This window comes from Salmo trutta, chromosome 33 (genome assembly GCF_901001165.1).
Source record: "Salmo trutta chromosome 33, fSalTru1.1, whole genome shotgun sequence".
NCBI classification, from domain to species: domain Eukaryota; kingdom Metazoa; phylum Chordata; class Actinopteri; order Salmoniformes; family Salmonidae; genus Salmo; species Salmo trutta.
Window position 1 is genome coordinate 26,806,422 of NC_042989.1, and position 23,185 is coordinate 26,829,606.

At 43.3% G+C, this 23,185-nt stretch overlaps 1 protein-coding gene across 1 annotated transcript; it reads left to right on the plus strand.

The window, feature by feature from the left end:
- The first annotated feature begins 2,112 nt into the window (after window positions 1–2,112).
- Window positions 2,113–22,403, plus strand: LOC115172097 (CD109 antigen). Its single transcript, XM_029729281.1, has 33 exons — window positions 2,113–2,162; window positions 2,564–2,724; window positions 2,830–2,858; window positions 3,044–3,280; window positions 3,413–3,538; window positions 3,673–3,712; window positions 3,881–3,962; window positions 4,067–4,175; window positions 4,357–4,495; window positions 5,392–5,501; window positions 5,617–5,865; window positions 6,426–6,530; window positions 7,241–7,303; window positions 7,407–7,589; window positions 7,774–7,926; window positions 8,448–8,543; window positions 8,868–8,937; window positions 9,177–9,279; window positions 9,420–9,537; window positions 9,840–9,953; window positions 10,246–10,464; window positions 11,188–11,329; window positions 11,984–12,160; window positions 12,661–12,742; window positions 12,845–13,073; window positions 14,292–14,463; window positions 14,745–14,935; window positions 15,104–15,259; window positions 15,406–15,471; window positions 20,473–20,615; window positions 20,810–20,966; window positions 21,297–21,399; window positions 21,509–22,403. Exons 2-33 carry the CDS (start codon window positions 2,565–2,567, stop codon window positions 21,697–21,699), a joined length of 4,314 nt encoding a protein of 1,437 aa, XP_029585141.1. The 5' UTR covers window positions 2,113–2,162; window position 2,564; the 3' UTR covers window positions 21,700–22,403.
- The last annotated feature ends 782 nt before the right edge of the window (window positions 22,404–23,185 follow it).

The window sequence follows — 23,185 nt, forward strand, 5'->3', positions numbered from 1 at the left end:
GAAGTGCTTTATTACAGTGACATGACTTGGGAAATCATAGGGGAGGCCTTGGTTTGTATGGTCTTTGTCTCCATCTACTGGGGTCTTCAAAGTTGACAAGTTATAGCCATTGTAGTGATTAGTACTGTGACTAAAAACAAAACAAATGTAATAATTGAAAGGTTTTTTCAAAGATTATTACAGAAGAACCATAATCACACAGAGACAGACACACACACACACACACAATGACCGACTGAGAAAATATCCCACCCAGCTGCTGCCCTCTTGTCACCTGTATTAATCTGTTCCCAGGTGGTAATGGAAAGATCACGTCCATGTATTACATACAGTTGAAGTCGGAAGTTTACATACACTTAGGTTGGAGTAATTAAAACTCATTTTTCAACCACTCCACAAATTTCTTGTTAACAAACTATAGTTTTGGCAAGTTGGTTAGGACATCTACTGTGTGCATGACACAAGTCATTTTTCCAACAATTGTTTACAGACTGATTATTTCACTTATAATTAACTGTATCACAATTCCAGTGGGTCAGAAATGTACATACACTAAGTTGACTGTGCCGTTAATTTTCTGGAATTTTCCAAGCTGTTTATGTCATGGCTTCAGAAGCTTCTGATAGGCTAATTGACATAATTTGAGTCAATTGGAGGTGTAGCTGTGGATGTATTTCAAGGCCTACCTTTAAACTCAGTGCCTCTTTGCTTGACATCATAGGAAAATCAAAAGAAATTGTAGACCTCCAGAAGTCTGGTTCCAAACGCCTGAAGGTACCACGTTCATCTGTACAAACAATAGTACGCAAGTATAAACACCATGGGACCACGCAGTTGTCATACCGCTCAGGAAGGAGACATGTTCTGTCTCCTAGAGATGAACGTACTTTGGTGTGAAAAGTGCAAGTCAATCACAGAATATTAGCAAAAGGACCTTGTAAAGATGCTGGGGGAAACATGTACAAAAGTATCTATATCCACAGTAAAACGAGTCCTGTATCGACATAACCTGAAAGGCTGCTCAGCAAGGAAGAAGCCGCTGCTCCAAAACCGCCATAAAAAAGCCAGACTACGGTTTTCAACTGCACATGGGGACAAAGATCTTACTTTTTGGAGAAATGTCCTCTGGCCTGATGAAACAAAAATTGAATTGTTTCGCCATAATGACCATAGTTATGTTTGGAGGATAAAGGGGGATGCTTGCAAGTCGAAGAACACCATCCCAAACGTGAAGCACGGGGGTGGCAGCATCATGTTGTTGGGGTGCTTTGCTGCTGGAGGGACTGGTGCACTTCACAAAATAGATGGCATCATCAGGAAAGAAAATGATGAGGATATATTGAAGCAACATCTCAAGACATCAGTCAGGAAGTTAAAGCTTGGTCGCAAATGGGTCTTCCAAGTGGGCAATGACACCCAGCATACTTCCAAAGTTGTGGCAAAATGGCTTAAGGACAACAAAGTCAAGGTGTTGGAGTGGCCATCACAAAGCCCTGACCTCAATCCTACAGAAAATTTGTGGGCAGAACTGAAAAAGTGTGTACGAGCAAGGAGGCCTACAAACCTGACTCAGTTACACCAGCTCTGTCAGGAGGAGAATTTTTACTAGGCTTAAATGTCAGGAATTGTGAAAAACTGAGTTTAAATGTATTTGGCTAAGGTGTATGTTAACTTCAGACATCAACTGTACTTGAATGAATGATGAAAACCTTAGAACACTGAATATTACTCATATAGCTCTTGGCTTGGAAGTTGTTTTGCTCCAAACTAACTTTTGTTCCAAGTTGGGGGTATTGAAAAAGATGGATTTAGTTCATACGTGGTATCATCTCAGCTACTGAATATAGTCTCTCTGGGCCGAGATGTAGTGTCAATCCCCACATGATCCTCTTCAGCCCCCCACAGCATGGCACAGGGATGAACCTGATATGGCTGTCTGTGTGTGGGGCTGGATAAGGGCAGGGCTGTGGCCGCTTGGGCTCCACACTGGGTGTGGTTTGTACAGGTACGGAACGGGTGAGTGGAGTTGGTTAGAGCAATACGGACTGGTGTTGCTTTCAGTCTGGCCCTGAGTACAGTAAAGAAGACATGGAGAGGATTTGGCTCCTGGGAGTTTGTGTGGCACTGGCTGTCGTTTCTACTTCTGCTCAGGTCTCCTCCAGGTAATTCACCTTCAATTTGAGTTGATGATAATTAGATATTTCTGTGATTTATTTGATATATTTAGCCATATCTTTAAATTGAACTTCTAAAGATGACTGGGTCTTCTCTGTCAGGTAATCTGTTTATTATTAGAAGTACTCATGTCTGATAGTCATAACTCATAGGAGCCAAGAAGCATGTTTGACTAGTTTAAATTGCCATCTTTTTTTGGGGGGGGGGGGCATTTTATTGATTGCTTGAACACTCTTAGGCTTTACACAGGCTGACCAATTCTAATATTTTTTTCAGTAATTGGTATTTTGACCAATCAGATTAGCTCTGAAAAAGATCTGATGTGATTAGTCAAAAGACCAATTAGTGGAAAAAGATCCGAATTCTATCTCCTCTCTCTCTTTCCCAGTATGAGTGCTACATACTTGATCTCAGCTCCCAGTGTGTTGCGTCCTGGGACCCCTTCCTCCCTGGCTGTCACCATCCTCACTAACGATCCAGTCAGGGTCACAGCAGAGCTGACCAATGGCAACACCAGCCTGGTCCAGGCAGAGACCACATTTACAGGAGGTGACATTGACTTATATGACTCTTACTGCAACTTAACTTGGGAAGATGTTAAACTTACTTTTTGTTATTAAGCAACTTAAACATTGCTGCTGTTTTTTCCCGAAGGTGTGACTGGAGTTCTAGATCTTCCTCCAGTGAGTATTTTTTAAATCTGTATTTATTGTCTATTGGAGGTAATATCTGGGCTGGTCAGGGGTGGTTGAAGAACCATTGATGGTACAAAAAGTATACACATTTGACCAGTTAGACCAAGCATGGCATTCATTTTGGTTATGGATATAAGATCAACTCAATTAAGTAATATACTTTTCTTTTTTAGTTTCCTGAGAGCTCTGTTGATCAGAGGTATTCCTTTAAACTGCTTGTGAGGGGATACCAAAGAGACCAAATGGTATTCATCAACACAACCACTCTACGCTTCAACCCCAGGACTTTCTCCACCATCATCCAGACTGATAAACACAACTATAGACCAGGAGACACGGTCAAAATGAGAGTCCTGTCCGTCCAACCAGACGGCAAGCCACACAAGGGCCGTGTGTATGTCTCAATAAGGGTGGGTCTGAATATTCTGTGTGAGAAGTGTGAGAACTTCGAAACAAAACCCAGGGTGATGAATAGATTTCCAGCCTGTATTGTGTTCTAAACAGTTTCACTGTCCCTTTGTGCTACCTGCCCTGTAATCCAGGATCCCAAAGGGAACCTCATCCAAGGGTGGCCGTCCCTGAACAGTTACCTGGGCGTTGTGTCCAAAGAATTCCACTTGTCTCAGACCACTCCTCTCGGCATATGGACCATCGAGACCATGGTGGATGTATGATTCACCATACTGTCATTCTGCATTGTCATCCTACTGTATTCCACCACAAATGTATTCTGTTTCTCATATCTGTGATGAAGATCTGATCTAGTTTTACCCCATTGACATTGGTTTTTGTTTCTCTGTAGGAGTTGACCACAGAGGAGCAGTTCGTAGTGGATTACTATGGTAAGATTATCCTATCTATGTTGCCATAGCTAATGATTGGAAACAGCCTAGTTAAGGGTTGGCTAAAGGAATGAAAGGTTGGAGGGGGGTCGGGTCATTGAAATGTTTCCGATAGTTGACATATCAGACTATTATCTATTAAATCTCTCTTTGTGGCTGTTGTTCTAGAGCCGCCCCACTTTGATGTGCAGGTAAAGACGGCCCAAGAGATTGTCATGGTGGACGACCTCTCAGGGACTGTGACTGCTCAGTGAGTCAGGCTTTAAAAAAACCAAATCGATATTAAAGGTGCTAGAAAAATGTACTTTCAATATGTAAATTCTATTGGTTCACATACATTATATTTCTTTCTAGACACACCAATGGACAGCCAGTCCAGGGAACACTGTCTGTCACAGTTACTCTGGTGTCTGCTTTGTTCAACTCTGGCCGTCCAACCATTGTCCATAATACAACTAAAGATGTAAGACTGTCATGCTAAGTTTATGAAGTGAAACCAGTAACAGCAAACCATGCTAACTAAATCCAGTTTGAGCCAGGATTCAGTCACTGTTTGATCCAAAATGGATATATGTTACAGATGTACCTGCCTGACAATGGTGCCGGAATGTCATACACATCGTCTATCTGACGATCTCTTTCAGATTCATGGGTCGACCCAGTTTCTCATCAGACAAGATGATCCTCCTGTACGCCAGCACAGGGCAACAGATCTGAGTAATTCTCAGCACCACATCAATGGAAGCCTTTATATTACAGCTTGTGTTACAGAGATGTCCACAGGTGAGGTATCGATGTATGATCTTAATTTGATCACCCTGTTGCAGGAGAACTTTCCTACAATGCAGGAAATTCAAAACTTGTAGTGTATTTGAGGTTTAAAAAGGCTTCTGAAGTTTAATTTCCACTTTCACATTTGACTTGATTTTCCCTTATGAAAAATGTATCAACCCCTACAAAAATGTCCATTAATTATAATCCACATAATGATTCACATTTCTTATTGCTGAAGGATTATTTTTCCTGCTGTAGCAAACTGGCTTAAATTAAGATCCTACATCTGTATATCACGTGTTTTGAGAAATTAGCTAAACTTGAAGTAACAGTTTGACGCATATTTAAATTAATTTAATATAGCTGGATTGTTCACAGATACAGGTAACTACCTAAATAAAGTAAACATTTTAGTAAATGAGGGATACAACGTATATTGAAAGTAGGTGCTTCCACACAGGTGTGTTCCTGAGCAATTCCTAAGCAATTAACACCCCATCATGCTTATGTATAAAAGGCCCAATTACCCATTATTTTGACTACCATGGCAATGCCCCCATCCGCAGGGCACGAGTGGTCACTGAATGGTTTGATGAGTATGAAAACAGTGTAAACCATATGCCAGAGCCGTCTGTTACCAGATCTCAACCCAATTGAGCACTTCTAGGGAGATTCTAAAGCAGAGTATTCCACGACACCAGCAACAAAACACCAAATGATTGATTTTCTCGTAGAAGAATGGTGTCGTATCCCTCCAATAGCGTTCCAGATATTTGTAGAATCTATGCCAAGGCACATTGAATCTGTTCTGGCTCGTGGTGGCTCAACGCCCTTTTAAAATAAACTTTATGTTGGTGTTTCCTTTATTTTGGTAGTTACCTGTTTCATTGTCTTTTATCCTAAAGGACTCAAAACCAATAAGACTGTGGTGGTGCACGTTATGGAGAATACATACCACCTTGAATTCTACAATTTCCCACATGTTCTGAAGCCATCTTTAAACTTTTCATCACATGTGAGTGGTAAATATATATTGGCTTGGAGTAATACATGCCTCTACCTTTGGTACCACTAGTTCACTGTTCTAATAATACTGTATGAATCAGACTTCACCTTCCTGTATCCCTCAGCTGAAAATATCCAGGTACGACAACGACCCTCTAACTCCAGAAGATTGGATGAACTCTGTGTTCATTGACATCGGTCACAGAACATCTAAGCCCATCGGACAGAACCAGGGAGAAACCATCTCCGATTCACCACAAGACAAGAAGGAGGACATAAAAAGCTATAGACGCTTGACTCTATCAGTGCCTGAGGATGGGATTGTACACATTGAGTTCCAGTTACACAAACAAGTAGAGATGCTTTTCATTCAGGTGATTAGACACGTTTCAAGGAGCTACTCTCTATACCACAGGAATCCCAATACGCAACGAAACTCACTTTCAGAAATTCAGCTGAACGGATATTAATCAAGACTCAGTTGTCAAGTGAGGGTAAGCAGTTAAGCTATACAAGAAATACACAACCAAAGGTATACTTGACCTAGTATGGAACCACAGATTTTCCTCTCAGTAGTATAGGTCAGGGCTTTCCAACCCTGTTCCTGGAGAGCTACGGTCCTGTAGGTTTTTACTCCAACCCTAATCTAGCACACCTGATTTGTAATAATTAGCTTGTTGATAAATTGAATCAGGTTAGTTACAACTGGGGTTGGATTGAAAACCTACAGGAGAGTAGATCTCCAGGAACAGGGTTGGAGAGCTCTGTAGTAGGTCAAGATGAATCTAATCCAACACAATCCCAAGTCACCATTCTTTGATAATTGTATGAACATGTGCACCACAAAAGAGCTATAATTTCGGGACCCAGAACCGAGTAAATTGTCTGTGATGTGACACTACAAGACATGAGTTTGGGTCTTTGTTCTCTGCAGGCCATGTTCATGGGCAGTGAGGAGAGCCTGGAGCTCTACAATAGCAACCACTCCTCTCCCAGTGGATCATACATCCAGATCCAACGCCTCCACTCTCCACCACAGGTGACATACTAGCATCCATTTTACATTTTGGTAATGACTTGGTGCTGCCTATTTTGGCCAGGACGCTCTTGAAAAATAGATTTTAAATCTCAATGAGCCCTTCCTGGTTAAATAAATTAAATAAAAAGATCACCAAAACTTGACTGCAACTCTAAATGAGTCTAACCTTAACCTAAGGCCCTCAAACTCAGCTATGGACCTTGTTAAAAAGAAAAATACTATTGCAACCTTTTTGCAATAAGGAATTGAGGCCAAAAGCTCAAGAGAAGTTTCAAGTGTTTAATACCAAGGATGCCATCAGCTGAGTGCATACATTTAGAAAGCTCACACCACATCGTATACTCTTCCCTTGTAGGCGTCACCTCCCCAGCTATACATTTTATGACCTCAGTGAGTTTTCCTCCTTTCCCCTGTTGAATGTCCATGGTCTTCTCTTTGTTTAGCTATCCATCTTCTGGGCTACAGTTTAACTTGAAACATGTTACATTTTAACAGAATCCATCAACCTCAAAGCCAGTTCCTCTGCATTTTTTCATTGTTGCTCTCTAATCAGGGACTGATTTAGACCTTGGACACCAGGTGGGTGCAATTAATTATCAGGTAGAACAGAAAACCATCAGGCTCCGGACCTTGTAGGGTAAGAGTTGAGTACCCCTGACCTATGGTATACAGTTGATGAAAATAATACTTTTTTGCATTTTATGTTCCAGATTGGAAAACCTCTTCCTATATCTGTAGAGAGCACTTTCCAACTCACTGAGCTTCACTATCTGGTAGGTATTTCTCTTGGTTGGTGAGATTGTAGAGAAGTATAGTGATTCCTCAGTGCTCTTTAGGTTGACCTCTGCTTTGACCTCTTGTGTCATTGACTTTCAGGTGACGTCCAGGGGTCAGGTGGTGGCTGCTGGGACAGCAACCTCTCCCTCCTTCTCTCTGACCCCTGTAGTATCCTGGTCACCAGAGGCCTGTGTCACTGTGTTCTGTGTCCTACCAGATGGAGAGATCGTCAATGACGCCATGCACGACTTCATCAAGCCCCATGGAGTCCTACAAAATGAAGTAACTAACTTATTCACTAGATAAATCAGTCTGAACCTTACTGATGATGCTACAGAGCCTCAATGGTGATTTTAGCAACTCTGTTAGAAGCCATGAAATACATACGGAATGCTAACATTGTTAAGTGTACAGACTAGGTCTGACATATTTTACTTGCTTATACTGTATGTACATGTTTCTCCAGGTATATCTGAGCTGGAGCCATGAGAAGGTGATGCCAGGTGAAGAGGTGTCCCTCACTGTCCTTGTGATTGAACCTGGCTCTCTGGTCGGAATCATGGTGGTGGCCATGGAGGGCAAGGACTCTGACTCTGATGGTGACATCACAGAGGAGAAGGTAAGGAACACAACACTACCGAACTGTACTGTGCATCTATATAATCCCTAACACATGAAATACAGCCTACTGTAAACAACGCTTAGGATTTACCATGCTTTATTGTCTCTATTGTCTGTAAAGCACCCGTATCTAAGATTTAATCTGTGAATACAATATAATTTGATTTGAAATTGATACTTCTGTGAAGCACTGAACAGTTCAATCAGACATAAAGGAGGTTTCAGATAATGTCAGTGATAATTGTATTTCTCTTTGGGCTTTCCCTTCGATTACAATAGTTGCAATCATAATGATCCATCTCAAAAGATTTTACTGAGCCTGGAATAACCCTCAAGTGGTTCATCTTGTGACTGTAACAGTTTTGGGAATCAGCTCAGCAGTCAGGCTCTGTGGAGACGTGGTGAACTTCAGTCTCCCCCAGAACTGACCAAACTGGCTGTAATGTAGCTAGTTGTATTGCTGTGGAAGGCTGTTTTCTCTAAGAGGTTGTGGTAACTCTAGTGTTGTGCTGTTCTCAGGTGCTGGCGGAGATGACTGACTACCTCAAGGAGGACATAACCCTTCACCATAGTGGAATAACTGGAGGGAAGGACAGCCCGCTCTCCGTTTTCACGGTATTGACACTGAGCCTGGAATAACCCCAAGCTTCACCTCACTGTAAATCAACCCAGTTATCCAATGTCATGTTACATCATGAGCAACCTGACCCACTTCTGGGCCGTACGCACGGAGGCGCCTGTTATCATACTGTATCATTTTGGCTTTGGATCAAGTGTTGTAGTACTATTGTGTTAATATTAAACTTTGAACACAATGCAGATGAAATTCCATATAAAGTATGCCAAGCCTTTCTGTTTGTATACACAGGCCTAATAGGCCTCCAGTGTTTTGTGTACAATGTTGTCATGAACATTTGCTTTTTGCTTTTCAAATCTTAGGCTTGCAACCTTGTGGTATTAACAGATGCCAGTTTACATAAAACTGAAGATTATCAGGAGACTGAAATGGGTATGAAAACAATTACACACTCCATAGTGTTTGGATAAATGAACATTTTAAACAAAACGCATAAACAAACACACACATTGGGAGATCTTTGTGTCTGAATTGAATATGAAATCAAGGGGTCCCTCTTGTGGAGCTGTGGCGTACTACATAAATAAAATACTACATCTACATTCACAGTGGTACAGGCTCTGTGACGGAGGCTTAGATCGGTCACCAGAACTATGTTGTGTATCCATCAGATCATGAGGCGGAGGCTCTCATGAGAGAGGATCAGCCGGAGTGGAGGCCCTCCATGGGACAGGACTTCTCTAAGACCTGGCTGTGGCTGGACATGAACATCAGGTGAGCTTTAGGAGAAGCACATAAACAAGGCTTAGGCGTGAATACACTTGAGGATACAGTCTACATTCACCACTATTGAAAACGGTCAAGGTTATTTGAAGGGAATGTTGAAATATTCTATTCCTTCCTGTCTGTATCAGTGAGTCAACAACAACTCGTTTCCATGTGGCTGTCCCAGACAGCATCACCTCCTGGAGAGCTATGGCATTTGTTATGTCAGATAACCTGGGCTTGGGCCTCACCTTTAAACCACAGAAGGTATGTTAAGACCTATCCACTACCACCACCGTTACCTAGTCTGGGCAGCTAACTAGTAGTTTATTAAGATTAATATTACTTTATTGGCCAATTGCACCCAAGGTCCAACCAACATTTGACTTCCACTTTTAACCCCTCTGGTTGCTGGCTGGCCTCTCTAACCAATAGGTTACATGTATGGCTGTGTGACATAAATACATGGGTGATAAAGATGGTATGTTTCATTTAATGTCAGTGCAATATTCAGATATTCTAGAATTAGATTTTTGAGGATACTCTTGAGTATTGGTTGTCTCCCACAGCTAATAGTGTCCACGGATTTCTCCCTGTCTCTCGATGTCCCAGAATGCATCACCAGAGGAGAGCAGCTTGTCCTCGAGGTCAACCTCTTCAACCATCTAGAAGAGGACACGGAGGTCAGTGGTCTTGGTTGAAAAGGCCAGTAGGTTTTTACCTCTTCTCACATGTTTATGGTCTTAACAATCTCACCATGTAGGGTGATTTCTTCAAAGAACAGTTTGTGTGACTCTCGAACAGTGAACAAAAAAACCAAGTTGTTAAACACTTGTGAAAACGTCTTAGAAATAATGACCTTCTTCCCATTCTCTTTGTATCTCCCACATCAAACAGCTTCCTGGATGTAAGTGATCCATCCTCAATTGTTTTCCCATTCCTCAATTGTTTTCCCATTCCTGTTGTTCTCCACAGGTCATAGTGGTGGTTGCTGAGAGCTCTCGCTTTGAGTTTGTTCTGGCAGACCGAGACCTTGTTTCTATGGTGAACGCACGTAGAGTGACTGTGGGGAGCCAGGGCGGCGCCACCGCTCTCTTTCCCATCAGGCCTCTGGTTTTTGGAGAGATATTGATGTCTGTGAAAGCAATGACTGGACAGGCCACAGAGAAGATTGTTCGTAAAGTGCTTGTGAAGGTACAATGGGGCTGAATATCTGAGTCTTCTAACTTATAAAATGGATCCTTGGTGACTGTAAAATGATGAACTGTATCTCTGTCTTTTGATGCACACCTTTCAGTACCCCTCTCTCCTCAGAACACCCCAGTAAATCACTAACACTACAGTGAGTATACAAAACATTAACTCCTCTTTCCATGACATAGCTTTCACCCGGATTCACCTGGTCAGTCTATGATCCCTTATTGATGTCACTTGTTAAATCCACTTCAATCAGTGTAGATGAAGGGGAGGAGACGGGTTAAAGAAAGATCTTTAAGCCTTGAGACAATTGAGACATGGATTGTGGATGTGTGCCATTCAGAGGGTGAATGGGCAAGACAAAAGATTGAAGTACCTTTGAACAGAGTATGGTAGTAGGTGCCAGGCGCACCAGTTTGTGGCAAGAACTGCAATGCTGCTTGCTTTTTCACGCTCAACAGTTTCCCGTGTGCATTTAGAATGGTCCATCACCCGAAGGACATCCAGCCAACTTGACACAACTGTAGGAAACATGGACCAGCATCCCTGTGGAACTCTTTCAACACCTTGTAGAGTCCATGCCCCAATGAATTGAGGCTGTTCTGAGGGCAAAAGGGGGGTGCAACTCAATATTAGGAAGGTGTTCCTGATGTTTGGTATACTCTGTGTATATTTCCAATGGGTACTCCTCCCATAATCGATGTCTGTGTGTTCTCTTAGCCTGAGGGTAAAGAACAGTCCTTCTCAGAGACCGTGTTTCTGGAGGTGGTTCTGACCAACCGTAACCTGTCCAGACAGCTCCACTTCTCCTTCCCTCCAGATGTGGTGCCAGGCAGCGAGCGGGCTCACGTGGCAGTGGTTGGTATGTACCCTGCCCTACTGTATACCAGCCATCTTTTGTTATCACCAACATAGCTCTGTTTATGTTGTGACCTCAACCGCAGCATACGCCCATGTTTCATTTTGTGTTTAGACGCTGGGCATGAAGCAGGCACGTGGTAGTCCAGTAAAGAGCTGTCATTTACCATGTTGGGTGTTAGATGATGGAAACAGAAATGAGGGCTATCAAAACAATATTTGTGGCAAGCTGACTCGGAGCAGCTGCTGGGTTGTTTATGATGATCAATCAGGTCCAGAGATGTTGGGTATTTGTCGTGGTAGAATGCTAACCTAGAATCTTTTTGCATTTGGTGTTTACTGTACAGGGATTCTTCCTTTTTTCTAAACACCAAGGGCTGTTCTAAACACCAAGGGCTTTTCTGTCTCTTCATCTCTGCCATATTCTTCTCTGCATTCACACCGTTTTCCTCCCTCTCTTTAATCTGTCCATCTCTCTCTCTCTCTCTCTCTCTTTCTGCTCGCACATTTACCTTTTCTCGGTTCAGGGTGCTTGGTCTGAAATGTCCTCTGGTGAAATCGAACCCAATCCTTCTGTATTACCACCACAATGTTTGGGTTGTATAACGTCTAAATGGTTCCTCCCCTCCCTTCTTGTTTGTGGGGTGTGGTGTGACAGGTGATATCTTGGGCCTGTCCATCACAGGGCTGGGCTTGCTGGTTAAGATGCCTCAAGGCTGTGGAGAGCAAAACATGATCAACTTCGCTCCCAACGTCTATGTCCTGCAGCGCTTGGCGAAATCCAGCCAGTCATACGAGGAGATACGCAGCAAGGCTCTGTCATACATGATGGAAGGTGAACTTTCACACACGCTGAATCCATGCCCTATAGTTCAGTATGATACTCAGTATGATTTAATCCATGCCCTATAGTTCAGTATGATACTCAGTATGATTTAATCCATGCCCTATAGTTCAGTATGATACTCAGTATGATTTAATCCATGCCCTATAGTTCAGTATGATACTCAGTATGATTTAATCCATGCCCTATAGTTCAGTATGATACTCAGGATGATTTAATCCATGCCTATAGTTCAGTATTATTTAATCCATGCCCTATAGTTCAGTATGATACTCAGGATGATTTAATCCATGCCCTATAGTTCAGTATGATTCTCAGGATGATGTAATCCATGCCCTATAGTTCAGTATGATTTAATCCATGCCCTATATTTCAGTATGATACTCAGTATAATTTAATCCATGGTCTATAACTCTGTATGATTTTAGTATAATGTTGTCTCTTCCGAAGAGTTATGTTCATATGTAGTATGTTCTGTCATTCCTGTTCAGGATATCAGAGAGAGCTATCTTTCCAGAGAGATGATGGATCCTTCAGTGCCTTTGGAGCCAGCGACACTTCTGGTAGTACCTGGTAAGTCATTATATAGTCATGTGAATATCATAGCTGTGGTTCAGACTTAAGGCATTCATTTGAAAGTGTATCTGTTCTCAAACTCTTCTCTCCCTGGTCCAGGCTGACAGCGTTTGTCCTGAGGTGTTTCCTGCAGGCCCGGTCCTTCATGCAGATTGACCAGAGTGTTCTCTCCAGGGCCATGGCCTGGCTGGTCCAGCAGCAGGGATCCCAGGGAGAGTTCATTGAGATGGGCAGGGTCATTCACACTGAGCTGCAGGGAGGCCTGGATGGACCCGTCTCTCTCACCTCCTATGTACTGGTGACACTGCTGGAGGACCAGGCCTATGTGGTGAGGAGAACCAAGAGTTTGAGATTTACAAAGAAATGATGAAAGCACAGTGTGTGTGTGGTGGCAAGTTGAGTGAGTTTGATACTCTCCAAAGTCTTTAGAACCAAGTGTAAGCAGAAGAAGGTTGACAATCTAAACATTTGAGGAGTCTCAGCCTTCAAATAAAAATTTGTCACATGCACTGAATACAACAGGTATCCATTTGACCTTACCGTGAAATGCTTACTTACAAACCCTTAACCAACAATGCAGTTCAAGAAATAGAGTTAAGAAAACGTTTACTAAATAAACTAAAGTAAAAAAACTCAAATCAATCAAAAATGAACACAATACATTTACATAACAATAACGAGGCAATATACAGGGGGTACCGAGAAAATGTACAGGTTAATCGAGGTAATTTGTCAAGTGACTATTCATAGATAATAAACAGCGAGTAGAAGCAGTGTAAAAACAAAGGGGGAGGGGGGTTCAATGTAAATAGTCCGGGTGGCCATTTGATTAGTTTAATTGTTCAGCAGTCTCATGGCTTGGGGGTAGAAGCTGTTAAGGAGCCTTTTAGTCCTAGACTTGGCGCTCCGGTTCTGCTTGCCATGCAGGATCAGGGAGAACAGTCTATGACTTGGGTGACTGGAGTCTTTGGATGTCAGGAAGCTTGGCCCCAGTGATGTACTGGGCTGTACGCACTAACCTCTGCAGTGCCTTCCAGTCAGATGCCGAGCAGTTGTCATACCAGGCGGTAATGCAACCGGTCAGGATGCTCTCGATTGTGCAGCTGTAGAACTTTTGGAGGATCTGGGGACCCACGCCAAATCTTTTCAGTCTCCTGAGGGGGAAAAGTTGTTGTCGTTCCCTCTTCACAACTGTCTTGGTGTGTTTGGACCATGATAGTTTGTTGGTGATGTGGACACCAAGGAACTTGAAACTCTCAACCCGCTCCACTACAGCCCCGTCAATGTTAATGGGGGCCTGTTCGGCCCGCTTTTTCCTATAGTCCACAATCAGCTCCTTTGTCATGCTCACATTGAGAGAGCGGTTGTTTTCTTGGCACCACACTGCCAGGTCTCTGACCTCCTCTCTATAGGCTGTCTCATCATTGTCGGTGATCAGGCCTACCACTGTTGTGTTGTCTGCAAACTTAATGATGGCCTTGGGCCACCATCTTGTCTGTCTTGATGTGTCCCTGTCTCATGCCATCCTTTATTCTTGTCTGTGTAGAACATGTTCCCCGGAAACGTGTCCCTGACCAGGAGCTATCTGGAGGGCGAAGTGGCTAGCGGGGTGTCCAGTAACTACAGCCTGTGTCTGGCGGCATACGCCCTGTCTCTGGCTAACAGTCTCACCGCAGGCACAGCCCTGGATGAGCTCAAGAGGAGAGCTGATATTAGAGGTCATTTGCATTTGAATTAGCTATGGTTATTTACAGGTTGTCAATATGTGCCACAGAGAGAAGATGGATACTAGACTGTGATAGCCCATGACAAAATGTTGACAATCAATATTGTTTTTGAGTGATCAGTTGAGGAACAGTATGGTCAGTTGAGGAACAGTATGGTCTCAACCATCGACATTGGTCTTATGATAATGTACATAATGTGTAAATATCGATGACATCAGCCCATCTACCTGCGAGACCCTGTTTTACCTGGTGTCTGTTGCTGTCCCCTCCAGATGGGGTCCAGACCTGGCGGTCGTCCAGTGCCGAGGTGTCTGACTCATGGCAGCCGCGCTCAGCAGAGATAGAGATGGCTGCCTACGTGTTGCTGGCGCTGTACAAGCGGGCTAGTGTGGTGGAGGCCATCTCCCTCATGAAGTGGCTGAGCCAGCAGAGGAACTACCTGGGGGCATACGGGAGCACACAGGTAGACCCTAACTTCACATACTGTAGAAGATTCTCTCTAGTCTCTCTATCTTCATGCCACTGTTTCTGCATGACCCTCTGTCTTAAAGTTACCTTTTCAATAAGAGAGATTTATCCCTGATGGGTGGATTTCCAAAATGATACCACCTTTGACCCTTTCCTCTCTTAGGACACAGTGGTAGCCCTACAAGCCTTGTCTGTCTACGCTACCTTTAGTGGGGCAGATGCCATTGAGCTGGGGGTCGAAGTGTCCACCTCAGTCTCACCTACAGTGTCCCACTTCCACATCAACTCCACCAACTACCTGGTACACCAGAGCAAAGAGGTAAAACATTTGGGCATAGTAGTCTTTGTCTGTTTCATGATATATGATATTTCAACGATCATCTAACAGCATACACAAGCAAACAGTCACCAAAATGTATAGTTTACAGGCAGTACAGTATTAATAGAGGTTTTGTATTTTTCCAGGTAGATGCTGAACAAGATTTACTCATCAATGTATTTGTGGAGGGAAGAGGATTCGCTTTATTTCAGGTATTGCCAGTTATTTATCACTGGATGTCTAAAGTAATTGCTATAAACACCATTTTCTATTTGTGCTTGCCGTTTATGATATGTGATGACATAACTATGTCAGAACAGTGGTTCCCAACCTTTTTCGGTTACTATACCACCAACTGAATTTTGCTCTACCTGGTATACCCCTGCAAGCATTTCACTACACTCGCATTAAAATCTGCTAACCATGTGTATGTGACCAATAAAATTTGATTTGATTTGAAGTATGTTTTGAATTTTCCCAGTAGGCCTATGGTTTCATGAGTTCTCAAGTACCCCCTGTGGATAGACCAAGTAACCTCAGGGGTCCTAGTTCCCCTGTTTGGGATGTATAGGTATGCTTATTCAGGCAATGGAGGGGGCCTACAATGACTACTACACTTCAGATTTAATGGCCATACATTACAATGGTTGTCTCCTCACTAGCTTTCCATGCAATCTCGGAACCATGTCCAGTGTGAATGAAGGCAACAGCTGTGAACCATAGATCTGCCCGCCACAATGCAGCATGAACCCTGTGTTGAGACGGGTCAATGACCACATTAATACGGCAATTACCATCTGGAACACATACCGTCTGGTCCATGTTAAATCGGCTCCGATGGCATCACAGAGAGGATATGGAAGGTCCTGCTTCCAACTGCCTTTAATTTAGTCCTCTGTTAAAGACCCCTTCTAAACATCTTGTTATAGATCCCCCTAAACATCTAATAGACCCCCCCGAAACATCTTGTTATAGACCCTCTAAACATCTTGTTATAGACCCCCTAAACATCTTGTTATAGACCCCCTAAACATCTTGTTATAGACCCCCCTAAACATCTTGTTATAGACCCCCCTAAACATCTTGTTATAGACCCCCCTAAACATCTTGTTATAGACCCCCTAAACATCTTGTTATAGACCCCCCTAAACATCTTGTTATAGACCCCCTAAACATCTTGTTATAGACCCCCCTAAACATCTTGTTATAGACCCCCCTAAACATCTTGTTATAGACCCCCCTAAACATCTTGTTATAGACCCCCCTAAACATCTTGTTATAGACCCCCTTAAACATCTTGTTATAGACCCCCCTAAACATCTTGTTATAGACCCCCCTAAACATCTTGTTATAGACCCCCCTAAACATCTTGTTATAGACCCCCCTAAACATCTTGTTATAGACCCCCCTAAACATCTTGTTATAGACCCCCCCCTAAACATCTTGTTATAGACCCCCTAAACATCTTGTTATAGACCCCCCTAAACATCTTGTTATAGACCCCCCTAAACATCTTGTTATAGACCCCCCTAAACATCTTGTTATAGACCCCCCTAAACATCTTGTTATAGACCCCCCTAAACATCTTGTTACAGACCCCCCTAAACATCTTATAGACCCCCCAAACTTCTTGTTATAGACCCCCCTAAACATCTTGTTATAGACCCCCCTAAACATCTAGTTATAGACCCCCCTAAACATCTAGTTATAGACCCTCCCTAAGCATCTAGTTACAGACCCCCCTAAGCATCTAGTTACAGACCCCCCCTAAACATCTAGTTACAGACCCCCCCTAAGCATCTTGTTATAGACCCCCCCCTAAACATCTAGTTACAGACCCTCCCTAAGCATCTAGTTACAGACCCCCCTAAGCATCTAGTTACAGACCCCCCCCTAAACATCTAGTTACAGACCCTCCCTAAGCATCTAGTTACAGACCCTCCCTAAGCATCTAGTTACAGACCCTCCCTAAGCATCTAGTTACAGACCCTCCCTAAGCATCTAGTTACAGACCCCCCTAAGCATCTAGTTACAGACCCCCCTAAGCATCTTGTTACAGACCCCCCCTAAACATCTAGTTACAGACCCCCCCTAAACATCTAGTTACAGACCCCCCCTAAACATCTAGTTACAGACCCCCACTAAGCATCTAGTTACAGACCCCCCCTAAGCATCTAGTTACAGACCCCCCCTAAACATCTAGTTACAGACCCCCCCTAAGCATCTTGTTACAGACCCCCCCTAAGCATCTTGTTACAGACCCCCCCTAAACATCTTGTTACAGACCCGCCCTAAACATCTAGTTACAGACCCCCCATAACATCTAGTTACAGACCCCCCCTAAGCATCTAGTTACAGACCCCCCCTAAGCATCTAGTTACAGACCCTCCCTAAGCATCTAGTTACAGACCCCCCTAAGCATCTAGTTACAGACCCCCCCTAAGCATCTAGTTACAGACCCCCCCTAAGCATCTTGTTATAGACCCCCCTAAACATCTAGTTACAGACCCTCCCTAAGCATCTAGTTACAGACCCCCCTAAGCATCTAGTTACAGACCCCCCCTAAACATCTAGTTACAGACCCTCCCTAAGCATCTAGTTACAGACCCTCCCTAAGCATCTAGTTACAGACCCTCCCTAAGCATCTAGTTACAGACCCCCCTAAGCATCTAGTTACAGACCCCCCTAAGCATCTTGTTACAGACCCCCCCTAAACATCTAGTTACAGACCCCCCCTAAACATCTAGTTACAGACCCCCCCTAAACATCTAGTTACAGACCCCCCCTAAACATCTAGTTACAGACCCCCCCTAAACATCTAGTTACAGACCCCCACTAAGCATCTAGTTACAGACCCCCCTAAGCATCTAGTTACAGACCCCCCCTAAGCATCTTGTTACAGACCCCCCCTAAACATCTTGTTATAGACCCCCCTAAACATCTTGTTATAGACCCCCCTAAACATCTTGTTATAGACCCCCCTAAACATCTTGTTATAGACCCCCCTAAACATCTTGTTATAGACCCCCCTAAACATCTTGTTATAGACCCCCCTAAACATCTTGTTATAGACCCCCCTAAACATCTTGTTATAGACCCCCCTAAACATCTTGTTATAGACCCCCCTAAACATCTTGTTATAGACCCCCCTAAACATCTTGTTATAGACCCCCCTAAACATCTTGTTATAGACCCCCCTAAACATCTTGTTATAGACCCCCCTAAACATCTTGTTATAGACCCCCCCTAAACATCTTGTTATAGACCCCCCTAACATCTTATAGACCCCCTAAACATCTTATAGACCCCCCAAACTTCTTGTTATAGACCCCCCTAAACATCTTGTTATAGACCCCCCTAAACATCTAGTTATAGACCCCCCTAAACATCTAGTTATAGACCCAACCTAAACATCTTGTTATAGACCCCCCTAAACATCTTGTTATAGACCCCCCTAAACATCTTGTTATAGACCCCCCTAAACATCTTGTTATAGACCCCCCTAAACATCTTGTTATAGACCCCCCTAAACATCTTGTTATAGACCCCCTAAACATCTTATAGACCCCCCAAACTTCTTGTTATAGACCCCCCTAAACATCTTGTTATAGACCCCCCTAAACATCTAGTTATAGACCCCCCTAAACATCTAGTTATAGACCCAACCTAAACATCTTGTTATAGACCCCCCTAAACATCTTGTTATAGACCCCCCTAAACATCTTGTTATAGACCCCCTAAACATCTTGTTATAGACCCCCTAAACATCTTGTTATAGACCCCCTAAGCATCTTGTTATAGACCCCCCCTAAGCATCTAGTTACAGACCCTCCCTAAGCATCTAGTTACAGACCCCCCCTAAACATCTAGTTACAGACCCTCCCTAAGCATCTAGTTACAGACCCCCCTAAGCATCTAGTTACAGACCCCCCCTAAACATCTAGTTACAGACCCCCCCTAAGCATCTTGTTATAGACCCCCCCTAAACATCTAGTTACAGACCCTCCCTAAGCATCTAGTTACAGACCCTCCCTAAGCATCTAGTTACAGACCCCCCCTAAACATCTAGTTACAGACCCTCTCTAAGCATCTAGTTACAGACCCTCCCTAAGCATCTAGTTACAGACCCTCCCTAAGCATCTAGTTACAGACCCCCCTAAGCATCTAGTTACAGACCCCCCCTAAGCATCTAGTTACAGACCCCCCCTAAACATCTAGTTACAGACCCCCCCTAAACATCTAGTTACAGACCCCCCTAAACATCTAGTTACAGACCCCCCCTAAACATCTAGTTACAGACCCCCCCTAAACATCTAGTTACAGACCCCCCCTAAACATCTAGTTACAGACCCCCACTAAGCATCTAGTTACAGACCCCCCCTAAACATCTAGTTACAGACCCCCCCTAAACATCTAGTTACAGACCCCCCCTAAGCATCTTGTTACAGACCCCCCCTAAACATCTTGTTACAGACCCGCCCTAAACATCTAGTTACAGACCCCCCATAACATCTAGTTACAGACCCCCCCTAAGCATCTAGTTACAGACCCCCCTAAGCATCTTGTTACAGACCCCCCCCTAAACATCTTGTTACAGACCCTCCCTAAGCATCTAGTTACAGACCCCCCCCTAAGCATCTTGTTACAGACCCCCCCCTAAGCATCTTGTTACAGACCCCCCCCTAAGCATCTTGTTACAGACCCCCCCTAAGCATCTTGTTACAGACCCCCCCCTAAGCATCTTGTTACAGACCCCCCTAAGCATCTAGTTACAGACCCCCCCCTAAGCATCTAGTTACAGACCCCCCCTAAACATCTTGTTACATACCCCCCTCTCAACCTCTTGTTACTGACCCCCCCGAAACATCTTGTTACAGACCCCCCTAAACATCTTGTTACTGACCCCCCCTAAACATCTTGTTACTGACCCCCCCCTAAACATCTTGTTACAGACCCCCCTAAACATCTTGTTACAGACCCCCCCTAAACATCTTGCTCCAGACCCCCCCTAAACATCTTGTTACACACCCCCCTCTCAACCTCTTGTTACAGACCCCCTCTAAATGTATTTCTGTCTCTGACTAGCTCTTTTGTTTATTGTGGTATTGTAGTTGCTCATAAGTTAAACAGTACTATGCTTTGAAGATATAACTATAGTAATTTCAATGTAACTCAGATATATGCTGACTTTTATCACCTCTCCTGTCATTCAGATGAATGTGTTCTACAACATAGAGGACAGAGTGCTGTCTGAGAGGAGCCAAGATGACACAGTCCATGAAGGTTTCTCTCTGGACGTTGAAGTGTTAGATGATGAGGATGACCTGGACCACATCATGTTATCCATATGCACCAGGTAAGTGTCCATCTCTATGGAGATGTTTTCAACCATTCTTTGTCTGTTGCTGGCATCAAGACATGTTCGTATTTTGAGCCACTATTTTACATTTATCTAGACAGTTTTGTGTTGATAAATGTCTGTGAGCAGACAGAAATATGCTCATATAATCATGTATTTGTTCATTTAATCACGATTCTGTTCTGTGTTAGGCTGCTGGAGAGCCAGAAGATAGCTCAGACAGGTATGGTGCTGGTAGATGTGGGTGTGCTGAGTGGCTTCACCCTTGCGCCACAGGCTGTTGCCACGGGCGACCTGGTCAGAAAAGTTGAAGCTTCTCCTGGGAAAGTTAACCTCTATTTAGATTCAGTAAGTTGACTTTACATATTGTACGTCTCATGTTTAGATACAATAGCATTGCTGTTTCAGAGGTGAAATTGGGAAAATACACATTGTATTTGCTGTATGTTGGAAGTTTCATTTGTGTCATCTGTTGATTGTGTAGATTGTGTGTAGCTATTCATCTATTGATTGTGTAGATTGTGTGTAGCTATTCATCTATTGATTGTGTAGATTGTGTGTAGCTATTCATCTATTGATTGTCTAGATTGTGTGTAGCTATTCATCTATTGATTGTCTAGATTGTGTGTAGCTATTCATCTATTGATTGTGTAGCTAATTCATGACTTTTATTTTCAGTTGACCGCAACACAGGTGTGCATCAGAATCCCAATGATAAGAGACTTCAAAGTGTCACATGTGCAAGATGCTGTGGTTCAGGTGTACGACTACTATGAACCAAGTAAGTACCTTTTACTATCACAGCGGACAATCACTCATGCGTAGACTGTCTCTCTTGTTATCAATGCAATATTTATCAATACAATATTTCCCTCTGCCATATCTTAAAGGGCGTAAAGCAGTGAGGTCTTACAACTCCGATGTGATGCAGGACATGGGCTCCTGTGCCTTCTGTGGGAGAGACTGCGGTCTCTGCAGGCAAGAAATAATAATCTCGAGCTCCTCCACCGCCCACACAAAGAACACTGCCATCTACTGGTTGGGATGTGTACTGGTTGCAATTCTAGCTTTACTGTTATAACAATATCAATGTCTCGTGGACAGATCTACGTAAACATAACAGGCACCACAGAATCTGTGGGAAGCGTGAGATAACGAGCAGCAATAGTTCTGATGTTGAGGTTTTTTTGTCGCTAGTTATTTGGACAAATCACAATTTGTCAGGTGTTTGCGTCTTTAGAATTGTGGATGGGAGCGGACATTCGGCCCGTAACTTGTAAAGAGAGAGGGTGGAGCTCCTGGTTCTAGCATTTCTTGATCACTTTTGGACCCAGAGCTTCATCCAGCAGCTGCCCAATTACACAAGACTTTATTTCTATGTTAACTGAGATTATAATAATATAAACCGCATATTTTAAAAGGCTTTTTTTTTAACTACCTGTAGAAATATGTAATTATTATTGTATGAATAGATTTTATTTACTTTAGCCTGAATCAGTAAATTGGTCAAATCAGACTGTTTTATTAGCTACTTGATGCGCTGGATTTATTGTGGAATGTACTTTTTTATTTATCATAAATCTGGCTTTTTTATGTTGTGAAGTAACCTCATTGGTTTGTACACTTTGATACACAAATGTAAACAAAATAAAGTAAATTGAGGTGAATAATGAAGATATAGTTTGCAGGACATAGTTTTCCATCCACTATTATGAGTTACTTGGCAGACTAAATAACTGGATATTTGGCAACAGAAGAAATAAAGGCAATTTGGTTCTTATCCTCCACATGCCTCTGACCCTTTGGAAGATTAAGACAGACATGTTTAGATGAAGCAGTAAAATAGTGAATTAAGATTTATTCTGGCAGCACTCAACTTGACTCCATGCAAATGCATCACTTGTGGGATCAATCTGTTTTAGCTTACAATGATGTATGGCACTCTTGGCAGCATCTGAACGTTGCGTGCACTGGACTCTTCTGTGAGTTTGTAAGTCTTGCCACTTTAGGAGAGATGTAATCTCGTCCACCAGCCGGCTCGCTCTCTATGCTCCAGCAATTCGTGCCTGGCGACGAGGTAAAGAGAGAGACCGCGGTTTCTATGGCTAGGGTCGGTCAACTGTAAAGTCTTCCACGAGGATGATGAAAGGACTTAGAAGTTAAACTCTGTTTCAGGTGATGTTTAATCTCACATGTGTAATGTCTAGTATCTGCCATTGGGATATCTCTCGTCACATTTTAAGTGTTGTAGCTCAAAGCTTGGGTGTGACAAGTTTCTGCTCTCTGGCTTTCGCCCTGTAATACCTTGCTTCTACTGTACTGGACAACACCACTCTGACAGAATGACTGTTACTCAGTCATCATAAACATTCCCTGCTTTATCTACAGCCAGCTGAATGGGGATAATTAGTGTACTGGCCAACTAGGCTTCCTCAGCTGTTTCTATTCACAGACAGACAGATGGACGGACAGACCGCAGACTAGACAGAGCAGGGCGTAGCGGGGGCAGCTGCTGCAGCAGGACTGTTCCAGGGTCTGTTCTACGTCTTCGCATCAATACCTTCCTG

Bases quoted from the DNA above. Each gene is read 5' to 3' on its own strand.
- LOC115172097 (XM_029729281.1), top strand. From the start codon at position 2,565: ATGAGTGCTACATACTTGATCTCAGCTCCCAGTGTGTTGCGTCCTGGG. The intron at 4,496-5,391 runs GTGAGGTATCGA...TTTATCCTAAAG, and splicing joins TGTTACAGAGATGTCCACAG to GACTCAAAACCAATAAGACT. The intron at 9,280-9,419 runs GTGAGCTTTAGG...TGTCTGTATCAG, and splicing joins TGGCTGGACATGAACATCAG to TGAGTCAACAACAACTCGTT.